Source organism: Hypanus sabinus, chromosome 25 (assembly GCF_030144855.1).
Source record: "Hypanus sabinus isolate sHypSab1 chromosome 25, sHypSab1.hap1, whole genome shotgun sequence".
In the NCBI taxonomy this organism is placed as follows: Eukaryota; Metazoa; Chordata; class Chondrichthyes; order Myliobatiformes; family Dasyatidae; genus Hypanus; species Hypanus sabinus.
Genome location: NC_082730.1, coordinates 38,431,909 through 38,456,908, shown reverse-complemented (window position 1 = coordinate 38,456,908; position 25,000 = coordinate 38,431,909). Strand labels below are relative to the sequence as shown.

At 39.1% G+C, this 25,000-nt stretch overlaps 1 protein-coding gene across 1 annotated transcript in view; it reads left to right on the top strand.

Annotated features, from left to right (window-relative positions):
- The first annotated feature begins 6,618 nt into the window (after nucleotides 1–6,618).
- LOC132381177 (ADP-ribosylation factor-like protein 8A) overlaps nucleotides 6,619–25,000 on the top strand; it is a 54,544-nt gene continuing 36,162 nt past the window's right edge. Inside the window, exon 1 of the mRNA XM_059950469.1 lies at nucleotides 6,619–7,014. Coding sequence (XP_059806452.1) covers nucleotides 6,892–7,014 — 123 coding nt within the window. The 5' untranslated portion in view covers nucleotides 6,619–6,891. The remainder of the gene's footprint in view (nucleotides 7,015–25,000) is intronic.

Sequence of the window (25,000 nt, the reverse complement as noted above, 5' to 3'; positions counted from 1 at the left end):
CTCCACGCCACTCTGACATATTGGAAATCATGTACTCGGCAGGTTACAGCAGTGGTTTGCCTTTACCTTCTGCCAGGTGAGTTTAAAGAGATCACCACCTCTTGCAGTGGATGACCAGGACATCAACTTATCAACTGAAAAACTTGATATGTGTGTGTGTGTGTGTGTGTGTGTGTGTGTGTGTGATGAAAACACATAGTAGTTGTTGTTTGACTTCAATAAAGAGTGAACACATGTTCCAGAGTTTCTGATGCTTCCTACAGTTTGCCTAACACAATACTCATAAACTCTACGATAACTGTTCACAGACCAGATGATCTTCCAGTACACAGCCCTTGTCCTTAGACCTGACTATTTTAATATATGCCTTATTGCCCATTCTCATCAATCTGAGTTCAAAATAAATATATTATCAAATTACATGTATGTCACTGTATACAACCCTGAGATTCATTTTCTTCTGGACATACTCAGAAACACAATAGAGTCAAAGAAAGACTGCACACAGCAGGCTTACATAAACAGATTATTGGTGATACCTACTTTGTTTTTACACATTTTGTTGCCTTCGCTCACAATTTCAAGGAATTATACTTTGGTCACTTTTATAATAAATATATGTAGTCCGATTTATTGCTACCTTCTCCCTTCATTCCAAAAGGAAATGCCAGAATTCTCAATATCAAACTTACTTTATTATCTTCTGTGCTAACTGCTAAATGTCAATGCCCTTCAACAACCTTCTGACTCAGAGGCATGACATCTTGCAGGGCCAAGGGATGCTTGCATCTACATTTTTCAGTTATTTTTATTGTTTGCCAAGCTCCCTGATTATGTTTATATTTCATTATCTGGTGTCTCAAATGACCATGCTCAAAATCACCTTTTCAAATTGAGTACAAAAATGTACCAAATACTCATTGCTGGGTGAGCCTTAGCCACTCCTTTCCAAAAATGCAAACAACCTTCTGTCTCTGCTATTATGTTTATACCTATGCCTGAATTATCGTGACTTGTCTTTTATTTAACATCTTACTAAAGTTATTGTAAATTCAATATCAGAAATGTTTAAAGTATTTTTGTGCATATACATAGACTTTACAACTTATTTTTAGTAAGTGCATCCTGCTTGACTTTAATTTTTTGACTTTACTGCAATTCCAAGTGGTCATTGATTTTGCTTTTGAATTAGGAATCCTAATAGCTTGTACATAAGTGCCATAAGAATAGCTGCTATATCCTTGCCAACTCTATAGAGTCCTTATTTGCAAATAAATATAACCGCATTATTCTGAAGCTATCTGATATAGTTTGCATTGCTTAAGTGAAACTAAAATGCACCCAATCTGTTCTTTCATCTCATACCTATTTTAGTAGTCATGATTGCAGACGATTATGACCCTGTGGGTTATGAAATTGCATTTTTGATTTCATTACATGAGAAGCTAGCTGACAGAGTGAATCAAACCCTTTTATGGAATCTGTTCAATTTACATCCCTTTTTAAATTAAATATGTTAGATCTCAAATAAAAGGAACAATAGTCCAGCCATATTATCATGAAAGTGATAAGGATAAAAATTTACCCTATCTAACTTGATCTGTCACTGATGCACAATATTTTTCTTTTAAGTTATCTGAAATATTTGCAACACATTTCTTATAGCTCTGTAATCGCAATCTGTTTGTTAATCTGATGCAATGTATTTATTTAATCTTGTCATCTACATTCTCTCATTCATCCTTGAGAAGTCCTACATTCTTGATTTTTTTTCTTTTCATATGTCTCTTTTCTTTTAGATATTTAATCTTCAAATTTTGCCTTTTAATCGTTGTGCTGTATTTTATGTAATTACCCAATTATTTTATAAAGTATTAAGGCTTCTGGTAATATCTATCTTGCCAACAATTCCCTCATCCCAGAAATTAATTAAAATATTCATTTGGAAGATGGTGAAAGAACAGATTTCCAATTTCCAAACAAATTTTTAAAGGAGGAAGAAATCCAAGGCCTATGAGGCAGTCCTCATTAGGGGATCTGAGATGGAGAGGGTCAATAGATCCTTTAGAGTTATGTCAGAGGATCTGTCTTGGGACCAGCATGTAAGTGTCATTACAAAGAAGGCACTTTTACTTTCTTGGAAGGTTATGCACATTCAGTACGTCATCTAAGACTTGGACAAGCTTCTATAGATACACAGTGGAGAGTATGTTGTCTGGTTGCGTCATGACCTTGTATGGAAACACTGTGTCCAAGAATGGAAAGGCCTACCAAAAGTGATGGATACAGCCCATTCCATCACAAGCAAAGCCCTCCCTACCGTTGAGAACACCGTTAGGAGGGGTGACACAGGAAAGCAGCATCCATCACCAAAGACCCTTACCATCCAGGCCATGCTCTCTTCTTGCTGCTGGCATCAGGAAAGAGGTACAGAAGCCTCAGGAATCATGCCACCAGCCTCAAGAACAGTTATTACCTTTCAACTATTATGCTCCTGAACCTGTGTGGAACCAGCTTAGCTCTGAACTGATTCCACAACCTATGGGCTCACTTTCAATAATCTACAACCAACGCTCTCAGTATTAAAGAGCAAACACGAGGTAATCTGCAGATGCTGGAAATTCAAACAACACACACAAGGTGTTGGTGGAACACAGCAGGCCAGGCAGCATCTATAAGGACAAGCACTGTTGACGTTTTGGGCCGAGACCCTTCGTCAGGACTAATTGAAAGAAGAGGTACTAAGAGATTTGAAAGTAGTGGGGGGAAGGGGAAATGCAAAATGATAGGAGAAGACCAGAGGGGGTGGGATGAAGCTAAGAGCTGGAAAGGTGCTTGGCGGAAGTGATACAGAGCTGGAGAAGGGAAAGGATCATGGGACAGGAGGCCTCAGGAGAAAGAAAGGGTGGGGGGGAGCACCAGAGGGAGAAGGAGAACAGGTAGGGTGAAGGGCAGAGAGAGAGAGAGAGAGAGAGAGAGAGAGAGAGAGAGAGAGAAAAACAAACAACTAAATATGTCAGGGATGGGGTAAGAAGGGGAAGAGGGGCATTAACGGAAGTTAGAGAAGTCAGTTCATGCCATCAGGTTGGAGGCTACCCAGCCGGTATATAAGGTGTTGTTCCTCCAACCTGAGTGTGGATTCATCTTGACAGTAGAGGAGGCCATGGATTGACATATCAGAATGGGAATGGGACGTGGGATTAAAATGTGTGGCCACTGGGAGATTCTGCTTTCTCTGGTGGACTGAGCATAGGTGTTCAGCGAAACGGTCTCCCAGTCTGCGTTGGGTCTCACCAATATATAAAAGGCCACACCGGGAGCACAGGACGCAGTATACTACACCAGCCGACTCACAGGTGAAGTGTTGCCTCTCCTGGAAGGACTGTCTAAGGCCCTGAATGGTGGTGAGGGAGGAAGTGTAAGGGCAGGTGTAGCACTTGCTCCACTTACAAAGATAAGTGCCTGGAGGGAGATCGGTGGGAAGGGATGGGGGGTATGAGTGGTCAAGGAAGTTCTCCATCTCCCTCTGGTGCTCCCCCCACCCTTTCTTTCTCCCAAGGCCTCCCGTCCCATGATCCTTTCCCTTCTCCAGCTCTGTATCACTTCCATCAAGCACCTTTCCAGCTCTTAGCTTCATCCCTCCGGTCTTCTATCATTTTGCATTCCCCCCTCCCCCCACTACTTTCAAATCTCTTGGTATTTCTCCTTTCAGTTAGTCCTGATGAAGGGTCTCAGCCTAAAACGTCGACAGTGCTTCTCCTTATAGATGTTGTCTGGCCTGCTGTGTTCCACCAGCATTTTGCGTGTGTTGTTCTCAGTATTATTTATGCATATATTATTTGTATTTGAACATGTTGTCTTCTTTTGGACATTGCTTTATTTATCAACGTTTGTAGTTTTTCATTGATTCTATTGTACTTCTTTGTTCTACTGTGAAAGCACTCCCAGTCATTTCTTGATGTCCCACCTTTTCACAAAGTTTGGTATCTGTTTTTCCTTGCGTGCTGATTAATCTGAATTTGGATTGGCACTTATTTATCTAGAGATACGGCATGGAACAGGCCTTTCCTGCCCAAAGAGCCTTCCCGCCCAGCAACCCACCTATTTAACCCTAGCCTAATCACAGGACAATTTACAATGACCAATTTACCTGCTAACCGGTACACCTTTGGACTGTGGGCAGAAACTGGAGCACATGGAGGAAACCCAAGTGCTTATGGGAAGGAATACATAAACTAGTTACAGACTGCATTGGAATTGTACTCCCAACTCTGACACCCTGAGCTGTAATAGCACCACACTAACTGCTACACCACCATGGCCCCTTGTGCTCTCAGAGCTATTCCTGTCTGTGCTGTTGTTTCCCTCCCTTCTTTCTATCTTAATTGATTTTTATTTCCCATATAACTTTATTTCCCTCTTTTTTCTTCTTTTTTCTGCTTCCTCTGCCTCTCTGTATTTTGTTTAAATTTTAAGCAGAAATGGTGAGTGGTAAGAAAGGCATGGCAAAGAACAAAGCCACCAGTAGCTGTAAGATATATTTGAAGTGGATTCTGGAAGGAAGATGTGGCCCTTGGCAGCTCCTCATATTCCAACTTGTTTGCACTTCTTATGGATTTTACATCTTTAATTTTCTGGCATTCCTTCCTCACCAGAGATAATTTTGCACCTGACTCCCAGAAATACTGGAATTTGATAATGACCATATAATTTATTACAACATATGAATAGCTGGATAAATATTAACTCAGATCATCAGATTTAACTCTTTTGCTAGTCTTCAATATAATCCAATGGAATTTTTCAATCTTACTGAGAGTAAGACTTAGTTTTCGTGACTCATGTGAGACATTGAACTTTCCAACTAATGGTAGTAGCTAAAGAAAAATATTTTAATTGTTTAACAAAAGAGTATGGTTGATCTATTCCATTAATGGAGTTGCATCTTGAGGCTCACTATTCAAAGAAAATAAAAATAACAATTTATTTTGATGCCAGTTGACCTTCGATCAAGTCAAGTTTATTGTCATTTAATTATATACATGTAGACCATCAAATAAGAAAATGTTTCTTTGAGTGTAAAGCACTGTAGTATACATAAGGTCCCTAATGTTGTCATAGCCAGGGGATAAGTTTCCACTACTATAAAGTGCTCCAAGTAGTGTGCATCACTGACAACCTCTGACAAAGGAGTTGAACTCTTGGCCTTCATGTGTGGCTTAGCTACTAGGCCCGGCAGATGGTTTCTACTGTCAAACGAAGGGGCAAAGGTGGACCACTGGCTCCTCAAAACCAGTTACTTCAGACAGCTGGGGCTTTTCAGCTTGCACAGCAGCCTGCCTAGGAGAAGGAAAACTCTGATTTTAAACCTCCGCTGCCTTATATCCATACCCACCCATAGGAAAGGCTTCGGGAGTAAACCCCGAGGAAGAAATCCGGAGTCGAAATCCCTAAGGCAGTTTGATGTTGTTGACAACTTCACTCTGGCAACCTCTGCGATGCTACTGGTACTGAACTGTATCGGCGCTTGCCCTTCCCTTGGACTACATCAGTGATGTGGAGAGGGGTAACCCACTGCATGGGCAAGAGCCAGCTCTTCAAATCTTCCCATCAAGGTTTGTGCCCTGGAGTGGATACAGTCCACCAGAGGCACAAACCCATGATCCCCTGGGAACAACGGCCACCTACTACGATACATAACACACATAACATATAATAATTTATGAAACTAAGGATGAAATCTACAGATGGATTATAAATAAGTAAACAAACTAAAGTGCATAAATTAAATATTGTAAGGTACAGAACAGATTAACCAGTGACACTTTGAATACGATGCAGCAGAGAGTTCAGAAACCTAATGACCTGAGGGAAGAAACTGTTTCCCATCCTGACCATTCTTGATTTTATGCATCAGAGTTTCCTGCCTGATGGTAGAAAGTCAAAGGGGATACTGGATAGATGGGTGCTCATTGCAGTGTCCAGGAATTAGACTTCAGTTTCTGGAGAAATTACGAATATGTGGTTGCCAGTCATTTTGCACATGTCTTTCCCTGTTTACACGCCCACCATTTGTTAAAGTAAGCAGAGAATTACATGTTCACTATGGAACACAAACTGTTGGTTTTCTGATCATGATTGTAATTCTTAACAGTTACTCCAAGTTGCCATAATAGCTCAAAAAATATTGTGACAAATCAGTGAATAACTTCATCTTTGCTTAGAAACCTTTGTTTTATTTCCATGGGTACTGGAAGACAAAAAAAAAGAGGAGGAAACATTAGGATATCTCTTTAGCCATTAACTAAATAACCAGATTTGGTTTTAAAGAAACTTTTATGAAGTGAGGTATCCCAATGGGCTTTTACTGAACATTAACAAACAAAATTGGTCAAAATCCATTGAGTTGACTGGTCCTCTTGACTTTGTACAATCTGATGCTGAGATATACAGATAGTAGAATAGTTTTCCAAAGGTTCGGTTGAAGGAAAGTAGAGAAGGTATTACAGAGCTCGTAGCATTTCAAAACTGTGAAGTGATCACTTAAAAACTATTGTGAAAGAAATTGGAGTTGTTTTGCCCTCGTTCTGGACTCCTCCAGGTAGGGGGCGCGCCAGGGATTTGGAGGAGGAATTAGGGCGGTGTGCCTTTCGGATCCTGGGCCTCCAGCTTCGTTCACTGTGCCTGCGGAGCAGAAAGGCATTTCTTCTTTCTAATTCGCACCCCGTTCGGCTGACAGCCGCGCTTCTGGTTAACGTCGACACTGAGGAAGGGTCCAGCAGCGAAAACAAGGCGGAGCCCGTGTTTCGAGAGGAGCCCCAAGCCACCCAGCTCGGTGCCGTTAGATAGCGGCTCCCCCGCCCCTGCCCGTAGCAACACACAGCCGGGGTGATGTTGGCCCTTTTCAGTAAGCTGCTGGACTGGTTCAGGTCCCTGTTCTGGAAGGAGGAGATGGAGCTGACACTGGTGGGGTTGCAGTATTCGGGGAAGACGACGTTTGTCAATGTGATAGCGGTAGAGTATCAGCGGTAATACACAGGGGGCGAGGGAGGTGTTGGTGCACTCACAGTGCTAAGCGGTTTATTATGTTCAGACCATTTCTCATTAGGTTTAGTCTTCTCAGGAGTTAAACGTGTCATGTTTTGGTGTTGACTATGCTTTCAGTATTTTATTCTCATTGAAAAAATCGTGTGTCTTCCTTTAGTTTTTTTTAAAAATGGTGTTTTTAATAACCACGACCCTTTTGCGCATGATTCTTGCTTTCAGCTTTAATTTCCTGATCTGGTTTCTTAACCCGTTACTACCCATCGGTACGTACAGTATTGCAATATTTTATATGCTTCGTTCCTGTTTTGTGGGTGGGTATAGCGATGCTTGTGTACTAGACTCTTCATCGTTTCTTTTAAAAAAAAGAGCAACACCGAAAACAACACTATTTTTAACGAAGATTTTGAGGGAGTTGGTATTTTGTGGACTGTTAACTGTGGTGTGACCTTCATGCACGTCGAATATCTAAGACTGTATTATCCCGAACAACTTCATATGGAGCTTTTACTTAAACGTATGAAGTTTCAATTAAAAATGAAGCCTAGTCCCATAAAATAATATATTTAACAAAACAATTGAGGTAGAAAAACTAGTTTGTCAGGGAATGCTGGAACAAAATATAGGCAATCTAAATCCTTGAGTGTGTGTTTCTAGCACAGCTGTGACCTAATTCCATATTATACATGTATTTGTTCCACGTCTCTTGGTTAACAGTATATAGATCTCAGTTAAGAGCAGAGTTTTAAACTTAATTAAGATAGATCACAAAAACAAGTGGTGTGAGTTAGGTAAACAAACAATGTCTACAATTTATATAAATTTGTGCTGTAGAACTCAGCAAGTCAAGCAGCATTCATGGAGGTAAATAAACAATCAACGTTTTGGGTCAGGACCCTTTATCTTGACTCAAAATATCTAAAGTGGTCCAATCACAGCTATCAAGAATTCTTAAAGGGAATACTGATAGAGTGGATTCCAGTTAATTGGGTCATCGGTTAACTTGGGCAGGCACTTATTTGGAACAACTCTTAAAGAAACTAACTGAGAAAATAGCCGGGATCTTTTTTTTATTTGGGACACCATACTGCTTAATTGGGACAGGAGACTTGCCGGACAGTTTTAACTGGTGCAGTCACGTGCACTTGCATGGCAGTTAGGCAGTACACTGCTTAGAACGAACAGTTTTAAATAGTGTCGGTTGTGTGTGTTTGTGTTCAAAAAGCAGTGATTTTTGTCACTAATGGTTGATAAGAAATAAGCAGTAAGAGAACTCAGAATTGGTTGTCCCCACGTTTCAAACATTCAGGCTTGGAGATGCTGGAAACAGCTAGGAGTGAAAATGAAATGATTTCATTATTTTAATAAGTTAATAATCTTGGATGGTAAAATGAAAATGAAGATTTGAAGGATGTAATCGTCTGAAGTATTCTAAGAAGGCAGTCCATTATCTGTACGCAGTGTCTTCACAGATTTTGTTCATGTAAACAATGAAAAGAACACAGCAGATGAATTCCTCCATTGATAACTATTAGGAACTAAATACCATTTTTTAAGAACTGTCAAGGGTATTGGTAGTGTATTAATTTGATTTGTACTTCATTTAAACAGATAAATTGTTACTCAGTTAAACAGTAGTTTTGTCTTTTTTACACCTTTAACTATTTCTATGAAACGTCAGCTAGGGTGAAATAGGTGGGTTGCTGGGTGGTGCAGGTTGTAGACAGGGAAGACCTGTCCCATGCTGTATCTTTAAATAAAATTTAAAAAGTGTTCTGGCTTCTTCCTCCGTCCTTTTTTGTCTTGATGAAGGGTCCTGGCCTGAAACATCGACTATTTAATCCTTTCCAAAGATGCTGTCTGACCTGCTGAGTTCCTTAAGGATTTTATGTCTCTTGCTCTGGATTTCAGCATCTTGTGTTTAAGAGTATTTTGTTCTGCAGTGGTTGGTCGGAACACATTTGGAGCACTCTGAAAAGTATTGCTCTCCTTATTTAGGGAAGGATGTCCACGGCATGGCGCCATTAAGTGGCGACTCTTAGTGTGCAGCTCTGATGGGAATCATCAGATATTCCTGATCAAGACTCCTACAGCTGAACTCCACAGTCACGGCCATGGGTACTTCAGTAAGAAGCATCATTTTAAGATGTTTAAAAAATCTATTGATAATCAAACTTGACGAACCTTGGACAGCAAGCTTGGGTCATGAGGACAGTTCCCTTTTAAGAAAATGGAAGCGGGTAAGCTGCGCTAATCGACAGGTACGATTGAAATGTAGAGGCCTTAGACTTACAGTACTGGATTATCCTGCTGGTGAAAGTAGTCTCTGGGAAATAAAATTGAGGTCCTCAAAGCAAGATAGCTGAACCAGAGGGACATCGGGGAGATCTGTGTACTCTGCTTTATGAATGTAGCATATATATCCCCATTCTATAACAAAGGAGGGAGATGGTAACTGGTGAGCTGAGGATGAATTAGGTTAACATCAGTAGTAGGAAAAGAGCTGGGATTTATTATTATGAAGTTGGGACAGGTACTTGGAAATGTGGAATGAACTAATTGGGGTATAGTGTTTTTAGATTTCAGAAAGGTCCTGGAAAACATGCCACACAAGAGATTTGTGAAGAAAATTGCAGCACATCAAAATGTGGAAAATACCGTGGATTCCAGTTAATTGGGCCATCAGTTAATTTTGAAATAACTCTTAAAAGAACAAAAACGAATTGAGAAAATAGCCGGGATTCCCTTTGATTCCTGGGATTTGGGACACTATGCCACTTAATTGGGACAGGAGGTTCTTGCCGAACAGTTGCTGACCAGCGTCAGTCGCGTGTAGCCGTTAGAGACTACACCATGCTTAAAGTGAACAGTTTTTAAATAGCATCAGTTGCCCTGCTAAAGGGTTTCAGACTGAAACATCAACTGTAATTTTCTGCATAGATGCTGTCTGGCCTGTTGAGTTCGTTCCTCCAGCACTTTGTGCGTGTTGATCGGTCATTTTTGTATTTGTGTTCAAAAAGTAGAGCTATATTGTCACTGATAATTGGCAAAAAGTAAGCAGCAAGACAATTCAGAACTCTTTTGCTCACTGTAGTTTCAAGCATTCAGGCTTGGAGATGCCAGAAACAGCTGGTACTGAATATGAAACTATTTTGCTACTTCAAGTTAGGAACTATGAAGTATTTGAAGGTATTGACAATCATGTTGAATGTTACAATGAAAGTGAAGTCTTGGAGAATGTATTTGTTGAAAGCAGTCCATTATCTGAACTAGGTGCCTGCACTGATTCTGTTCCTCACATACACTGGATGAATCCTCCAATAACTATCAGGAACGAATATACAGTTTTATCGTACTGTAGTAGCATTGGCACTGTTCTAATTTGTTCTGTATTTCATTTAAACACAATTTGTTAATCAGTTAACCAATTATTTGTCCTTTTTTAATACCTTTTTAGCTATTTCCATGAAGCTTTGTCTAATTGGGGCAGCCACTTAATTGGGCCAAAATGTACTGGTCCTGATGTGCCCCAATTCACTGGAATTCACTGTACTAGTTTGGACTGAGGATTAATTATTGAGCAGAAATGGACTAGGAACAAATGGGTTGTTTTTATTTTGGCCTTGATTAGTAGGGAGATTGAGTTCAAAAGTCATGAGGTAATTTTGCAGCTCTATAAAACCTCTAGTTAGTCCACACTTGAAATATTATGTCTAGTTCAGTTCGCTTCATGAAAGGGAGGATAGAAAACTTTAGAGAGGGTGCAGAGGAAATCTACCAGGATGCTGCCCGGATTAAAGAGCATGTCTAGCTGAAGTATGAAGGTAGGTTGAGCGAACTAGGGCTTTTCTGTTTAGAGAAAAGGAGGATGAGAGGTGACTTTATAGAGGTGTAGAAGATAAAAAGAAGCCTAGATCAAGTAGATAGCCAGGGACATTTTCCCAGGGTGGATATGATTAATACGAGGGGTAGTCATTTTAGGTGATGGGAGAATGTCAGAGGTAGGTTTTTTACGCAGGGAGTAGTGAGTGCTTGGATCTCACTACTGGGGTGTTGGTAAGAGTAGATACATTAGGAACATTTCAGGAACTCATGGAAGATAAAAAAAAAATGGAGGGCAGTTTAGGAGGGAAGAGTTAGATTGATGTTGGAGTAGGTTATAAAGGTCAGCAGAATATGAAAAGAATCTTGCAGTAGAGAAAATGAACTAAGGGCTATCTTCACAAAGCAAGATAAAATCTACAGATACTGGAAATCAAAGTAACACTTAAAATGCTGGAGGAACTCCGCAGGCCAGACAGCATCCTCCACCATCAATGTTCTCTTCCTACCATGTCACCAGCCTCTGCATCCTCACACAATTCTCAGTAACTTATGCCATCTCCCATAGGATCCCACTACCAAGCACATCTTTCCCTCTCCATTCCCCCTCCAAATTTCTGCTTTCCACAGCGATCTCTCCCTGTGCGATTCCCGTGTTCACTGTCCCTCCCCACTGATCTCCCTCATGGTATTTATCCTTGCAAGCTGAACAAGTGCCACATCTGCCCTTAAACCACCTCCATCACTGCCATTCAAGGCCCCATATAGTCCTTGTAGGTAGGGTGACACTTCACATATGAGTCTGTTGGGTCATCTACTGTGTTTGGTGCTCCTGGTGTAGCTTTCTGCATATCAGTGACATTGCTTTGCCAAACACCTATGCTCCATCTGCCAGAAAAAGCAGAATTTCCTGGATTTCACCCATTTTAGTTCTACTCCCCATTCCCATTCTGACATGTTGGTTGATGGTCTGCTTTTCTGCCACGATGAGGCCACACTCTGGTTTGAGGAGCAGCATCTTGTATTCCATTTGGGTAGCCTCCAACCAGATGGTGTACACATCGATTTGTTGAAGTTCTGGTAATTGCTCCCCCCTTCACCATTCCCCATTCCTATTTGCCCCTCTCACCTTATCTCCTTACCTGCCCATCATCTTGTTCTAGTGCTCCTCCCCTTCCCTTTCTTCCATCTTCTGTCTTCTATCAGAATCTACATTCTCCAGCTCTTTATCTCCCAGCTCTCTGCTTCACCCATCCCCCTCCGTTTCACCTATCACCTACTTCCTTGTACTACTCCCTCCCCTCCCCCACCTTTTTACTCTAACTTCTCATTTCTTTTTTCCAGCCCTGCTAAAAGGTCTCAGCTTGAAATGTCGACTGTTTTCTCTTTTCTATAGATGCTGCTAAGTTTTCTGTGTATTTCTAGGGATTATCTTTGCATTACAGAGAATAGGAAAGTACATCATTTTCAGTATCCTGTAAAGTATACTTTTCAAATATGCTTTATTTGGTTTTAGACAAACAGGCTGGGTAAGAAAAAGGCTGTTTTAATGGGAGCTTCAGAGGTAGCAGGGACGATGTTGTTGAAGCCATCTGGAACTGCAGAAACCTGGTGAATGGAGGACTTAAAAAAATTGATGGATGAAGTATTGAAAGTAGACTAGCAAGTGAATCGTGAGAGTTTTTTTTCAAGGGCTGGTTATAAGACAGGTAGGGGTGGAAGGGACAAAGGGTGTATGTGGTGAGTTGCAAGGAATGGTTTAGATGGCAATATTTCTGATATAGGCATGTATGTTTACTCATTGTGACCCTGTGTGAAGGGAAGGGAATGATCATGTACTTGCATTTGGAAAACGGATTACTGAAGCTCAGAATAGTGAGCCCCATATATAAAGCGTGATGAATTGAGATGCAATTTGAACTCAGGGTGAGAAGCCATTTGGTGTAGAGGCAAGGAAGTAAACAGATGGTGCTGCTGTTTAGCTCAGCAAAGATTTGTAGAGTGAGTTTTTGCTAATACCTGGGATGTCCATTTCTGAAGAATATTCCTTTGTCAGACTGTTAAATTTGAAAATTATTGAATGGAGCAGTTAGGTGAGACGAGCATTGATGTTGGGGGTGTTGTTTGGGAGAGCATTACGTTTGTTATTTAAGTTGAACAGCATTAAATTTCTGTGCAAAGGCAACCAACTTAAGTCTGAAAAATAAAAGTAATCAAACTATTACACCATAAGAAAAGAACATAATTGATGATGATTAGATGTTTTGGGCTGAGACCATGCAGCAGGATTTCTGATTTCTTCTGGGTTTGCAATAATACAATTTAATGTAATGTTCATTCCTAGTATTTGAATTTCTCCTAACACTGATGTATTGATGAGCCTGATAAAGCTTTATATGCATTGCATTCACTCTGTGCTGACATAGTCTCACAGCTTGACGAATCATCGATGGTCCTATCTCACTGGAGTGCCTTTCCATTGCTTTGTCTCGTAACTGAGTTTGCCAGCATTTTATGATTTTCCATCTCCCCGGTCTATCCATTGAATCTGTCTCTTTTTACCTATGCTTGCTTTATTTCTGTTCTCAATGCTTAAAACATTAGAAGTACCATAACTTGGGAATGTTTAGTTGATCAATTAAAACCACACTGAAAGTTAATAAATAATTTCAAAAAGAGAAAAATTGAGCATTTGAAATTACCCAGTTTTAAAATGTTTTCTGTATCCCACATGATAAAATAGTTTTCTTTTCAGATCATTTTTGATTTTCATTTGCTATATTAAGATTAGTGCAGGGGCTGGAAATTTGAAAATGTAAATGGTGGAAACACTTAGCAGGTCAGACAGCATCTGTGGAAAAAGAAGCAGAGCTAAGTTTCAGATTGAAGACTTTTCGTCATCTTCTAGTAAATAACCAGCTATTTCTTCATTGCTTATAAACCAGCATTATATCAACAATAGATAATAAATTAATTTCCCTATTTATTCTTTCTGGGTCCTTATCCCTGTGGTTTTTAACTATCCTTCCTGAATATTCCTTTCAATATCCTTCCCAGAACTTGGTGAGTTTTGGAAAAAAATTCAGCAGATTGCTCTACGATCTCTACAGCCATTTCATGTAAAACTATTGGATGTAGATCCATTAGATCATGTGACTTGACTACCTTTTTATCCCAAGTTCTTCAATACTTTAGCCACCTTGTTCTGAATTGTTAGAATTTTATTGCCTGTTGTTAACCTTAGGATATTTACGGTGTTCTCCACCACATAGTCTGGCATCCATTTAATCTACCATTTTTTGTTTCCTGTTATTAGTTCCCCAGACTCACTTTGCAGGAGTGCTACAGTTGCTTTTGCCACCATTTTTTATATTTGGTATATTGCTAGAAGCGCTTCCAGTTTGCGTTACCTGTCAGTTTACTATCATAAACAATTTTCTTCCTCCTTATTAACATTTTGGTTTCTCTTGGAAGATTCCTGAATAATTTTTATTCCTCCAATCTACTACAAACTTTTGCTCCTGTCCTAGATATTTTGCTGCAAAAGATTTATCTTTCTCACTGGGATAAATTGCTCATCTTTGCTCATTGCTCATCTACTAACCTTTCCTTTTGTAATATTCTCTGTGTGTTTACTTCAGAGGACTCTTCCTTCATACTTTTGTAACTGTCCAAACTTAAGTTGACTTGGATGGTTTCCCTTCAATCTTATCTGGGCAGTCACTCTCTGTTCCCTGAGGATCATCAGCTACAAGATCCTTAAATCCTACATCCTTAATCCTACATCTGCCGTTAGAATGTATCTAAGGAATTTTGGCAAATTAATGCCAATGCATGAATTATTTCATTAGTGTTTGCTTTTAAGACATGAATTTCATCAGGATCTGGAGAGTTGAAAGCATATATTGCCAATAATTTGATGTTTCTGAGTTTTTTTCCAGCTACTGATACATACTTTATTGAATCTAGTTAAAATATATTTGATCCATTTCGAACCAGCTCCAAACATAAAATACATGAGAGGGCAGATGCTGTAAATCTGGGGCACCTGGTAAACTCACTTAAGTTCCTCCAGCATTTTATGTTGCTCAAAAAAAACCTGAAGTCTATGATGCATCATTCTCCAGATTGCTTTCTCTTTGTTCACTGATGTAGCCATGTCTCCTGTACTTATCCTTGTTCATCTGCTTATTTCTTACAATGCACAAAGCCGTTCATTTAATCAAGGTCATGCATGTCCATGCAATCTATCTCATTGGTCTCATTTCCTTCTCTTATTTCCCAGTCGTCCTGCATCTTGTTACATACATATCTACTCTTCTTTAATTATTTTGCCTCTTAATTACGCCACAGAATAATGACATGAGAAGTGATCATGACGTTGACTAGAGAGAATCCTGACATTTTGAATTGCATTTGTTTGTCCTTTGGAGAGCCACTTAGTTTCTGAAAGTTTGTGAACCCTGTAGAATTTTCTCTGTATCTGCATAAATATGACCTAAAATGTGATCAAATCTTCATGTGTCCTAAATCTAGATAATGAGAACCCAATTAAGTAAATAACACAATAACCATTATACTTGTTCATTTATTTGTTGAGAAAAATGATCCAGTATTACGTGTATTTGTTGGAAAAAGTATGCTTTGCTTTCAGTTACTAGTGTGGACCCCCCCCCCCCCCACCACGTACAGCAAATAACATCAATCACACATTTCCGGTAACTGTTGATCAGTCCTGGACATCAGCTTGGAGGAATTTTAGGCCATTCTTCCTTAACAAAACTTGCTAGGCTTCTTTGTATGAGCTGCTGGCTTCAGGTCACTCCACGACATTTCCATAGGATTAAGGTCAGGACTTTGACTTGGCCATTCCAAAACACAAATTTTCTTCTTTTCAAACCATTCTGTTATTGATTTAATCTTGCCTTTCGGATCATTGTCTTGTTGCATTATCAGCAGTTTCAAGTTCCTGGGTGTCAAGTAACCTGGTTCCAACATATCAATGTAGTTATAAAAAAGGGAAGACAGTGGCTATACTTCATTAGGAGTTTGAAGAGATTTGGTATGACAACAAATACACACAGAAACTTCTATAGATGTACTGTGGAGAGCATTCTGACAGGCTGCATCACTGTCTGGCATGGCGGGGATGGGGTTAATGCACAGGAGTGAAAGAAGCAGTGGAGTGTTATAAATCTAGTCAGCTTCATCTTGGGTACTAGCTTACAAAGTACCCAGGACATCTTCAGGGAGCGGTGCCTCAGAAAGGCAGCATCCATTATTAAGGACCTCCAGCATCCAGGGCATGCTCTTTTCTCTCTCTTACCATCAGGTAAGAGATACAGAAGCCTGAAGGGACACACTCAGCGATTCAGGAATGGCTTCTTCCCCTCAGCCATTTGATTCCTAAATGGACATTGAACCCTTAGACACCACTTCACTTTTTTTAATATACAGTATTTCTGTCTTTTGCATGTTTTTAAAATCTATTCAATATACATATACTCTAATTGATTTACTTATTATTTTATTTATTTTTCTCTTCTATGTTGAACTGCTGCTGCTAAGTTAACAAATTTAACGTCACATGCCGGTGATAATAAATCTGATTCTGAACTTCTATGAAGCTTCAGGTGACAGATCACCACTCTAACTTTCTCCAGTAAATTTCATGCACATCTGCTCTCACTCCATCCTCCTGCCACCCCACCAGGCATAGGGTTCCCCTTGTCCTCATCTACCATCCCACCAGTCTCCAGGTCCAACATTTAATTCTCCATAACTTTTGCCACCTCCAACAGGATCCTACCACCAAGCACATCTCTCCCCCCCCAGCCGCCCCCAGCCTTTTGCTTTCTGCAGGGATCGCTCCCTATGCGACTCCCTTATCCATTCTTCCCCCCATCCCTTCCTACTGATCTCTCTTCTGGTACTTATCCTTGTAAGCAGAACAAGTGCTATACTTCCTCCCTCACCACCATTCAGGGCCTCAGACAGTCCTTCCAGGTGAGGCGATACTTCACCTGTGAATCGGCTGGTGTGACTTACTGCGTCCAGTGCTTCTGGTAAGTCCTTCTATAAATTGGTGAGACCCGATGCAGACTGTGAGAGCATTTTGCTGAACACCTACGCTCTGTCTGCCAGAGAAAGCAGGATCTCCCAGTGGCCACACATTTTAATTCCACGTCCCATTCCCATACTGATATGTCTATCCATGGCCTCCTCTACTGTCAAGATGAAGCCACACTCAGATTGGAGGAACAACACCTTATATTCCGTCCGGGTAGCCTCCAACCTAATGGCATGAACATTGATTTCTCTAACTTCCGTTAATGCCCCTCCTCCCCTTGTTACCCCATTCCTTATTTATTTATTTAGTTAGTTAGTTTTTCCTTTTTTTTTCTCTCTCTCTGTCCCTCTCATAATCACTCCTTGCCTGCTCTCCATCTCCCTCTGGTGCTCCCCTCCCCCTTTCTTTCTCCCTAGCTCTCCTGTCCCATGATCCTCTCCCTTCTCCGCTGTGTATCCCTTTTGCCAATCAGCTTTCCAGCTCAGCTTCATCCCATCCCCTCTGGTCTTCTATCATTTCGCATTTCCCCCTCCCCCCACTACTTTCAAATCTCTTACTATCTCTTCTTTCAGTTAGTCCTGACGAAGGGTCTCGACTGTAACGTCGACTGTACTTCTTCCTCTAGACGCTGCCTGGCCTGCTGCGTTCCACCAGCATTTTGTGTGTGTTGCTTGAATTTCCAGCATCTGCAGATTTCCCCGTGTTTGCATTCTCCAGTAAAATCCCTCAATGATTCCAAGCTGTCTAGGCCCCAAGGCAGCAAAGAGCCCCAGACCATGATGCTCCTTCTACCATGCATCACAGTTTGGTATAGATGCACAGTGACTTAGCAATGTGCATTTCTGCGAAGTTCAACTTTTGTCTCATCTGTCCACAGAACATTGTTCAAGAAGCTTTGTAGAATATCCAGGTGGTCTTTTTGCAAACTTTATATGATTTTTTTTTTGGAGAGCAGTTTTCGCCATGGTGTCCTTCCATTAACACCCTTCTTGTTCAAGAGTGGACACATGAACAGAAACTTTAGCAAGTTCTAGAGATTTCTGCGGCTGTTACCCTTAGGTTCTTCTTCAATTTCTTCAGCATTGCACGTTCCCTCCATTTGTAGATAACCCACACCTCCAATCTCATCTCATTGATTAGAACACATGACTCCAAATAGTTTTTGTCGAAGGCATTACCCCAGATGTTCACATACTTTTCCCAACAAATACATGTAATATTGGATCACTTTTCTCAATAAATGTACAAGTATAATGTTTTTGTTTTATTTATTTAATTGGGTCCTCTTTATCCAGTTTTAGGACTTGTGTGAAAATCTGATCCCATTTTAGGTCATATTTATGCAGACACTGAGAAAATCCTACAGGGTCCACAAACTTTTGAGCACCGCTTTAATTACATAAGTTGATTGAATAGAATATGTGCAATTATCAGCAACTCTTGGTTGGCAACATTGAATTGCAAGTTAGATGGAAAACAACTAGGTTATAAGTAGATAAATTCCGATTTCTCTAACTGTAAAGTGTGTGTGTGTTAAAAAACAAAAAAAATTGGCATGTAAATACAACATTTTTGTTTCTATTTTTAAAAATACTGTTGCCAATGTTATTTCTTTATATATTGCACAGTGTCCATTTGCCTTTAGAAACTAGATTGAGACTGCAAAGGACTTCTGTAGCTTGTAAACAGAAGATATTTTCATTCAATTAAATCCTAACAAAATTTGAATGTTATTCCAGAGTTCAAAGGCAATTTCTCCTCTGTCCTATTTGGGTAACTGTGTGTAATATGTCAACAATGTCATTCTGATTTCAGTAAAGAAGGTTCAGAAATGGCTGAGTTCAGTAAATTCCTTAATTCTGGTATATTTACGTTAATGTTAAATATTAACATAGTTTAGATAAGAGATATTTTCAATTCTTCACTAAATGTGTATTCTAATTTGTTTTCTTGTAGTGCTAAATGGTTCAGTTTATGAAATTAAAATAAAGATGATATGAATTTGACAATACGAGCTCCTACATACAAGAAATTCTCATGAATTTGTGTGACTGTTTTCACTACAAGCTTGCACATGGTTCCTTTTGAATTAGAAATCTTTAGTATGCATCTTTTCTTCCAGTCCTTCACTGATCAGACATTTGGGTTAGTTGCTATCACCTTTGACCATTCCTAATAGCAAGTTGAGTGTCTGCCTCTCCAAGGAAAGTACACAGAACCTCTTTCTCTTTATATCCAGCACAATTTTCAACTCTAATCTCAGTCAATGCTAGGCATCAGATAGTTAAAATAATTGATTTTCAACTTGTGCTTTTGAGAAATGGAAAGTTGAGTCACATTGGTAGAAATTTTAAGGCATCAATGGTGTATAAAAACATAATTCCACTTGTGCATGCGTAGATACTGGCTCATGCAAATGTGCCAAACTGGGCTGTTATTAAAACAAAAACAAATATATTGAAACAGAATTCATTCATACTTTCTCATAATCATGATCAACTTGGAATAATGCAATAACCTTTTTTAAATTTTCTGCAATTAATTGTAAAAAAAATATTGCTGAGAGTGGCAAGAAACAAATATGGCTTTTTTTTTCCTTGATCAGTAAACTGTTTAAACAGCATTTTTTTTTAAATGTTGAGGAAATATGTTGTTTCATAAGGGAAAGGAAAAATAGACAGTGGATCCTGGTTAATTGGGCCATCGGTTAATCAGGGTAACCGCTGATTATAAATAATAATTATTTGAGACAACCCTTGCAGAACAAAAACTAATCGAGAAGGTAGTTGGGATTCCTGTCATTTATTTAGCACTCTAAGCCACTTAATTGAGATAGGAGACTGTTACCAATGAGTTTAACTAGCGTCAGTCACATTCATTTGTGTGGCTGTTAGACACTAAACCCTGCTTAGAATGAATACTTTAAATATCATCATTTGTTTTTGTTTCTATTCAAATAACAGTGATTTTTATCACTGATAGTTAGCGAGAAATTAGCAGTAAGACAATTCAGAACTCTTGCTCACTGTGGTTCCAAGCATTCAGGCTAGCTGAAAAAAATTACCCTACAAGACCAAATTAGAACACCAGTAATTGTCAGCTGGGAGAGATAACTAAAGTGCCAAAATTTGCAAATGCATGTTTGTCACATCAGTGTGATAAACTGCGAGAAAAATGGGTATTATGCAAGGGGCAAAATGAAAGCATGAAGTTAAGGATCCTCAATTAATGGTTTCCTATTGTAACTGGGCGAGGTGTATGTGTTAGAGGATCAACGTTAAAAGCCATCAAAGGAGCTTGCTCAGAAGCTGGGTCAGGAAGAATTTAAAAGATGGTTGATTGTCTCAATAGAAATGTAGGTATCACATTTAATTCAAGAAAACACTTGCCAAGATAGTGCTGATGCTGTAAGTACAGAAACATGGAAATCTACAAAAGCTCCCAGACTTGCTTCATAAAGTTTGTGCAGATGATGTCTACAATGCCAATGAAACAGACCTTTGTTTTAATCGTGCCATGCAAGATGGTTCCCTTTGCTACAAACATACAACACTATCAGCTTCAAAGAAAGCAATGGGTTGCATAAGATGAGCTAATGACTACACAGGATGCCAAGAAACTTATTGTTGGATTACTCCACTATTTAATGTGGGGAAGGGAGACCATTATCCACACTGATTTTGTTCATTTACGGTCAATTAAATGAACATGGCAGTGTACACTGGATGAATTCCTCCATTGATAACGACTTGGAACTAATACAACTAATACTTTAGTCGTGTTGGTAATGTTCTAATTTGTTACTTAGTTAAACAGTAGTTTATCTTTTTTCCTACCTTTTTAAACTATTCCCATTAAACTTCAGCTAATTGGGCCAGAGCGTACTGGGTCCCAGTTTGTCCCAATTAACCGGAATCCACAATAATTGCTATTCTCTTCTTCATTTTGAGATGAAAAAAGCATTGACAGGATATCAGAGGAATATTACTGATCATTGAGTTATGAATACCAGTCACTGAGTATATAATGTGTTAAATAGATTTTAGATACCAAGGAAATTAGAAGATGTGAGGATGAGGTGACATTGGATTTGAGACATTGGTGCTTTGATGTTCGTGTATGTTAAGTTGTAACTTGTGTAAATATGTTTATTACTGTTACATGTATTGAGGTACAGTTTTAAAAAAAAACCTGCATGCCATCCATAAAGATTTCATCACATAGTATGTAGAATAAAGTGTTACAGAGAAAATGCAGTGCATAAGATCAGTAAGAAGTAGATTGAAGGCAGGAGTCCATTTTATTTTATAGGAGGACCATTCAAAATCATATAATTGCAGGAAGCTGACTTTCAGCCTGGTGTTATATGCTTTCAGTCTTTGTATCTTCTGCGAAAGGAAGGAGAGAGGATGACTGGGGTGGTGGGGCTCTTTGATTATGTTGGCAACTTTACTGAGGTAGAGAGAAGTAAGACAGTCTATGGAAGTGAGCTGATTTGTGTGAAGTGACCATTTTCCCTTTGCCTAACATCTCTGATATTCTTTAATAGATTATGAAGGATTTGATAAGTAGTGGATATCTTTTTAAAGATTTTTTTCTAATAGCATTCCAACTCGATATTCCAAGCCACAAACCAAATAAACATATTTGAGTGAACTCTCAAGAAAGCCCCTTAAACTCTTTTGTGATAGCTGGATAGTTCAGAAAACAGATCAACTCGAATGAGTTTTTGAAGCATTATATTGCTGATTTGGATATTAGCATTGCTAATAATAATAGTATTTGATAATTCAATCGTCTGATCCATCCACTGCTAATAAATTTACAACTTTCATCTGTGATATAAAATGTATTTTACGGATATTTATGCTTTTTTGTTGTTTTACTTTTGAATATGGGGCACCCCAGGTTAGGAGCCCCTGACATATTGATATCCTTGTATATTCTCGTAATATTATTAAATTCAGAAGTTTGACATGTTCATTTCTGTAAATGGCAGAATTAGTTTTCTTGCCTCTATTATTTCTTCTTTCTTATTCTTGTATTTTTGATGTCTTTTTATATGCCACGTGAGTACTTTTCCCCCACTTTGTATTTCTGACTTTGTTGACGGAGGCGCGTCTATAAAAATTGAATCTATTTGTTATCTGGGAATTGCCTGTAATAAAATTTAAATTAGTTTGCATCAACCACATCTGTCCATCATATCTACAAATAAAATGTCTACATTATTTTCTCATAAATGAAGTAATGACACTGTTTTCTCAAATGATGCTTTTATTCTAGAAGTTCTGTATCTTCCATTGGGTTTTCTATTGCAACAAAATCCCTTGTTTGTCATGGCGAGATGCTTCAGTTTGCCTTGCACAGGGAGTGATCAAGATGAATTTAGAGGGTTTAGGCCTGCACTTCACTAGTTCATGGAAATGCTCAGGGACATTGTGAAATTCAGCTATCATTTCCTTACATTCAATAGCATTACTATCACTGAATCCCTCACTGTCAATGTCCTGTGGGTTATCATTGACCAGAAACTAACTGCAATAATCATGTACACAACATAGCTATAAGACCTGGTAAGAGACTAGGAATGTAACGATCAGTAACATTCCTCCTGTCTCTCAAAGTGTGTCCACTTTCTACGTGGCCTATCGCAGGAGTATGATGGATTCTCCACTTGCCCAGATGAGCGCAACTTAAATAACACTCAGCTTAAATAATACAGGACATAACCAAATCCTACAATATCCACAAGTTAAAAGGCCAAGGACAGAAAAGGAAGGAGACACTACCACCTGGAATTTGTCTTCCAAACCAAATATCATCCTGATTTGGCATATCATTGTTTTTTTCACCAATGCTTTCACAAAGTCCTCTCTAACAGCATTGTGGCTATAAACTACGTCTTAGGAACAGATTAAAACTGCCGAGGTGCGTGAAGGCAGATTGGAATAGGCTATGAAATATTCACTGGAAGCCTACACCCCTTGATTGAATTAAAAAAATAAGGACAATGGAGAATAAATGGCTTCCTTGTCTTTAAGGGAAAATGCCATACTACACTTTACTGTATCTGTGAACAGCATAATTATGGAGTTAAAGTATCCAATACTACTAGCATAAGTAATATTTCATCATTCCACTATTTTCAGTGCAATTTTTTTGCTTTGGTTAGTGCAAAGAAAACAAACTTTGTCTTGATCAGAAAATACATTACAAACAGTTTTATTGTATCAGCAAAACATATTAAGATTTTAGGAGTTAATTTTCAAAGGCACTTATTTCCTGATCTGTCATCATTTACACAGTGGTCTTGTCTAAATCGCTTTGGCATTTGAGTATTTATTGTTCAACTAACAGTGGAACTAAATCTTCATGTTGTAATGACAGAACAGGATCTTTCACCTTCAATAACTCAGTATGTTTCCAGTAAAGATGGCCACTAAGCTTGTAGTGTGGCCAAACAATTTAATTCTGATTCCTATTCCCATTCCAACATGTCGGTCATGGCCTCTTGTGTCTCAGGGTGGAGGAGTAACACCTTGTATTATGCCTTGGTACCCTCCAACCTGATGGTATGAGTAAGGATTTCTCCTTCTGATAGAGTATTTTTTCATGCCCCCACCCCTCTTTTTCCATTCCTCACTCTGGCCTTTTGCCTCTTCTCACCTGCCTAGCACTTCCCACCTGCTCCCCTTTCTCCTATGGTCCACACTCCTGTCAGATTCCTCCTCCTTCCTCAGCCCTTTATCTTTCCCACTTTCTTGGCTTCACCTATCACCTAGCTTGCACTCGTTCCCCTCCCCACACTTTTTTTAAATCCTGGTGTCTTCTCCTTCCCCTTTCAGTCCTGAAGAAGAGTCTAGGCTGGAAACATTGAGAGTTTATTAATTTCCTTGATGCTGCCTGAGCTGTTGTGTTCCTCCAGCATTTTGTGTCTGTTCCTTATACTGTTCCTGTTAATTCAGTGATATCAGTTGACACAAGCGTTCTGATTGTTTCTGATAAATTCATTTCCTCCATGATATGTTTACCTTTAAAATTCTATATAATCAGTTTTCAGTGATAGACTGATGTATAACCTCATAACGTTCATTATATTGCAAATGTTTTGATCTTTGCTAATGAATCAAAATGGTGAGGATGGCATATGGCATGAAGAAAGCTTCATTAGATTTGAAATTAATAACTTGATTGTTAAGCAAGTATATATATCGTTTGGGATACCTCAGAGTACCCAATGTAGTTGGATTTAGGGATTAGTGCAACCTATTGAACTGAATCTACCCATTAAGCCCACCAGGTTTGCCATCTTACTTTCCCACATAGAGCAATTACCTTACGTGGGAGATTAAGATTTCTTTATGCTCTCTATTTGCCGGATATTGTTCCAAAGCAATTGTATATTTTTCACTCTAACGTTAGGAGAAAAGTGTGGAGTATTTCTACCCTCCTATACTAAATTATCTTCATTGTCCATTATCACCATATAACTTATTTGTGTTTCAAGTGACTGTTGGTTTTCTCACTGTATTGTTGAATGTTATCTTTGTACCATTGTTAATTTCTAACCTGAGGCTTTATTTTGATGATAACTTGCACTGTGGAAGCAATCTTAGAACTGCAATCTCCAAATGACACATCTTTGGAGTCCTCCTAAATAGCTTATCCTGTGTGGATGGTGTGTGGGGCGGGGGAATGAAATAGGGAAGAACCTTCAACTGTCAATTCCTTCAAATGTAACTCTTCAGATCTTTCTTTTAATAGCATTCTTACAATGGAATGTCCAAAATTCTGTACAGTACTTAATTTAAAATATTAGAATGGTGATGCATATCTTTCCCTGTATGGTAATTATCTTCATTTTTGCATTTTCCACATGTTCCCTGCCACCTAGTATACCCTCTGTTAGTCATTAAGAAATCTTTGCTAATGTGAGAAGTCTCTACTGTTCCATTATCACTTAAGAGCAAGAGGCTCGGTGTAAACATCTCTTTCCACCACCCCACCCCATGACCCAGCATAACAGAACTTTCAGCAAGAGAGAAAAATGAAAAACATTGA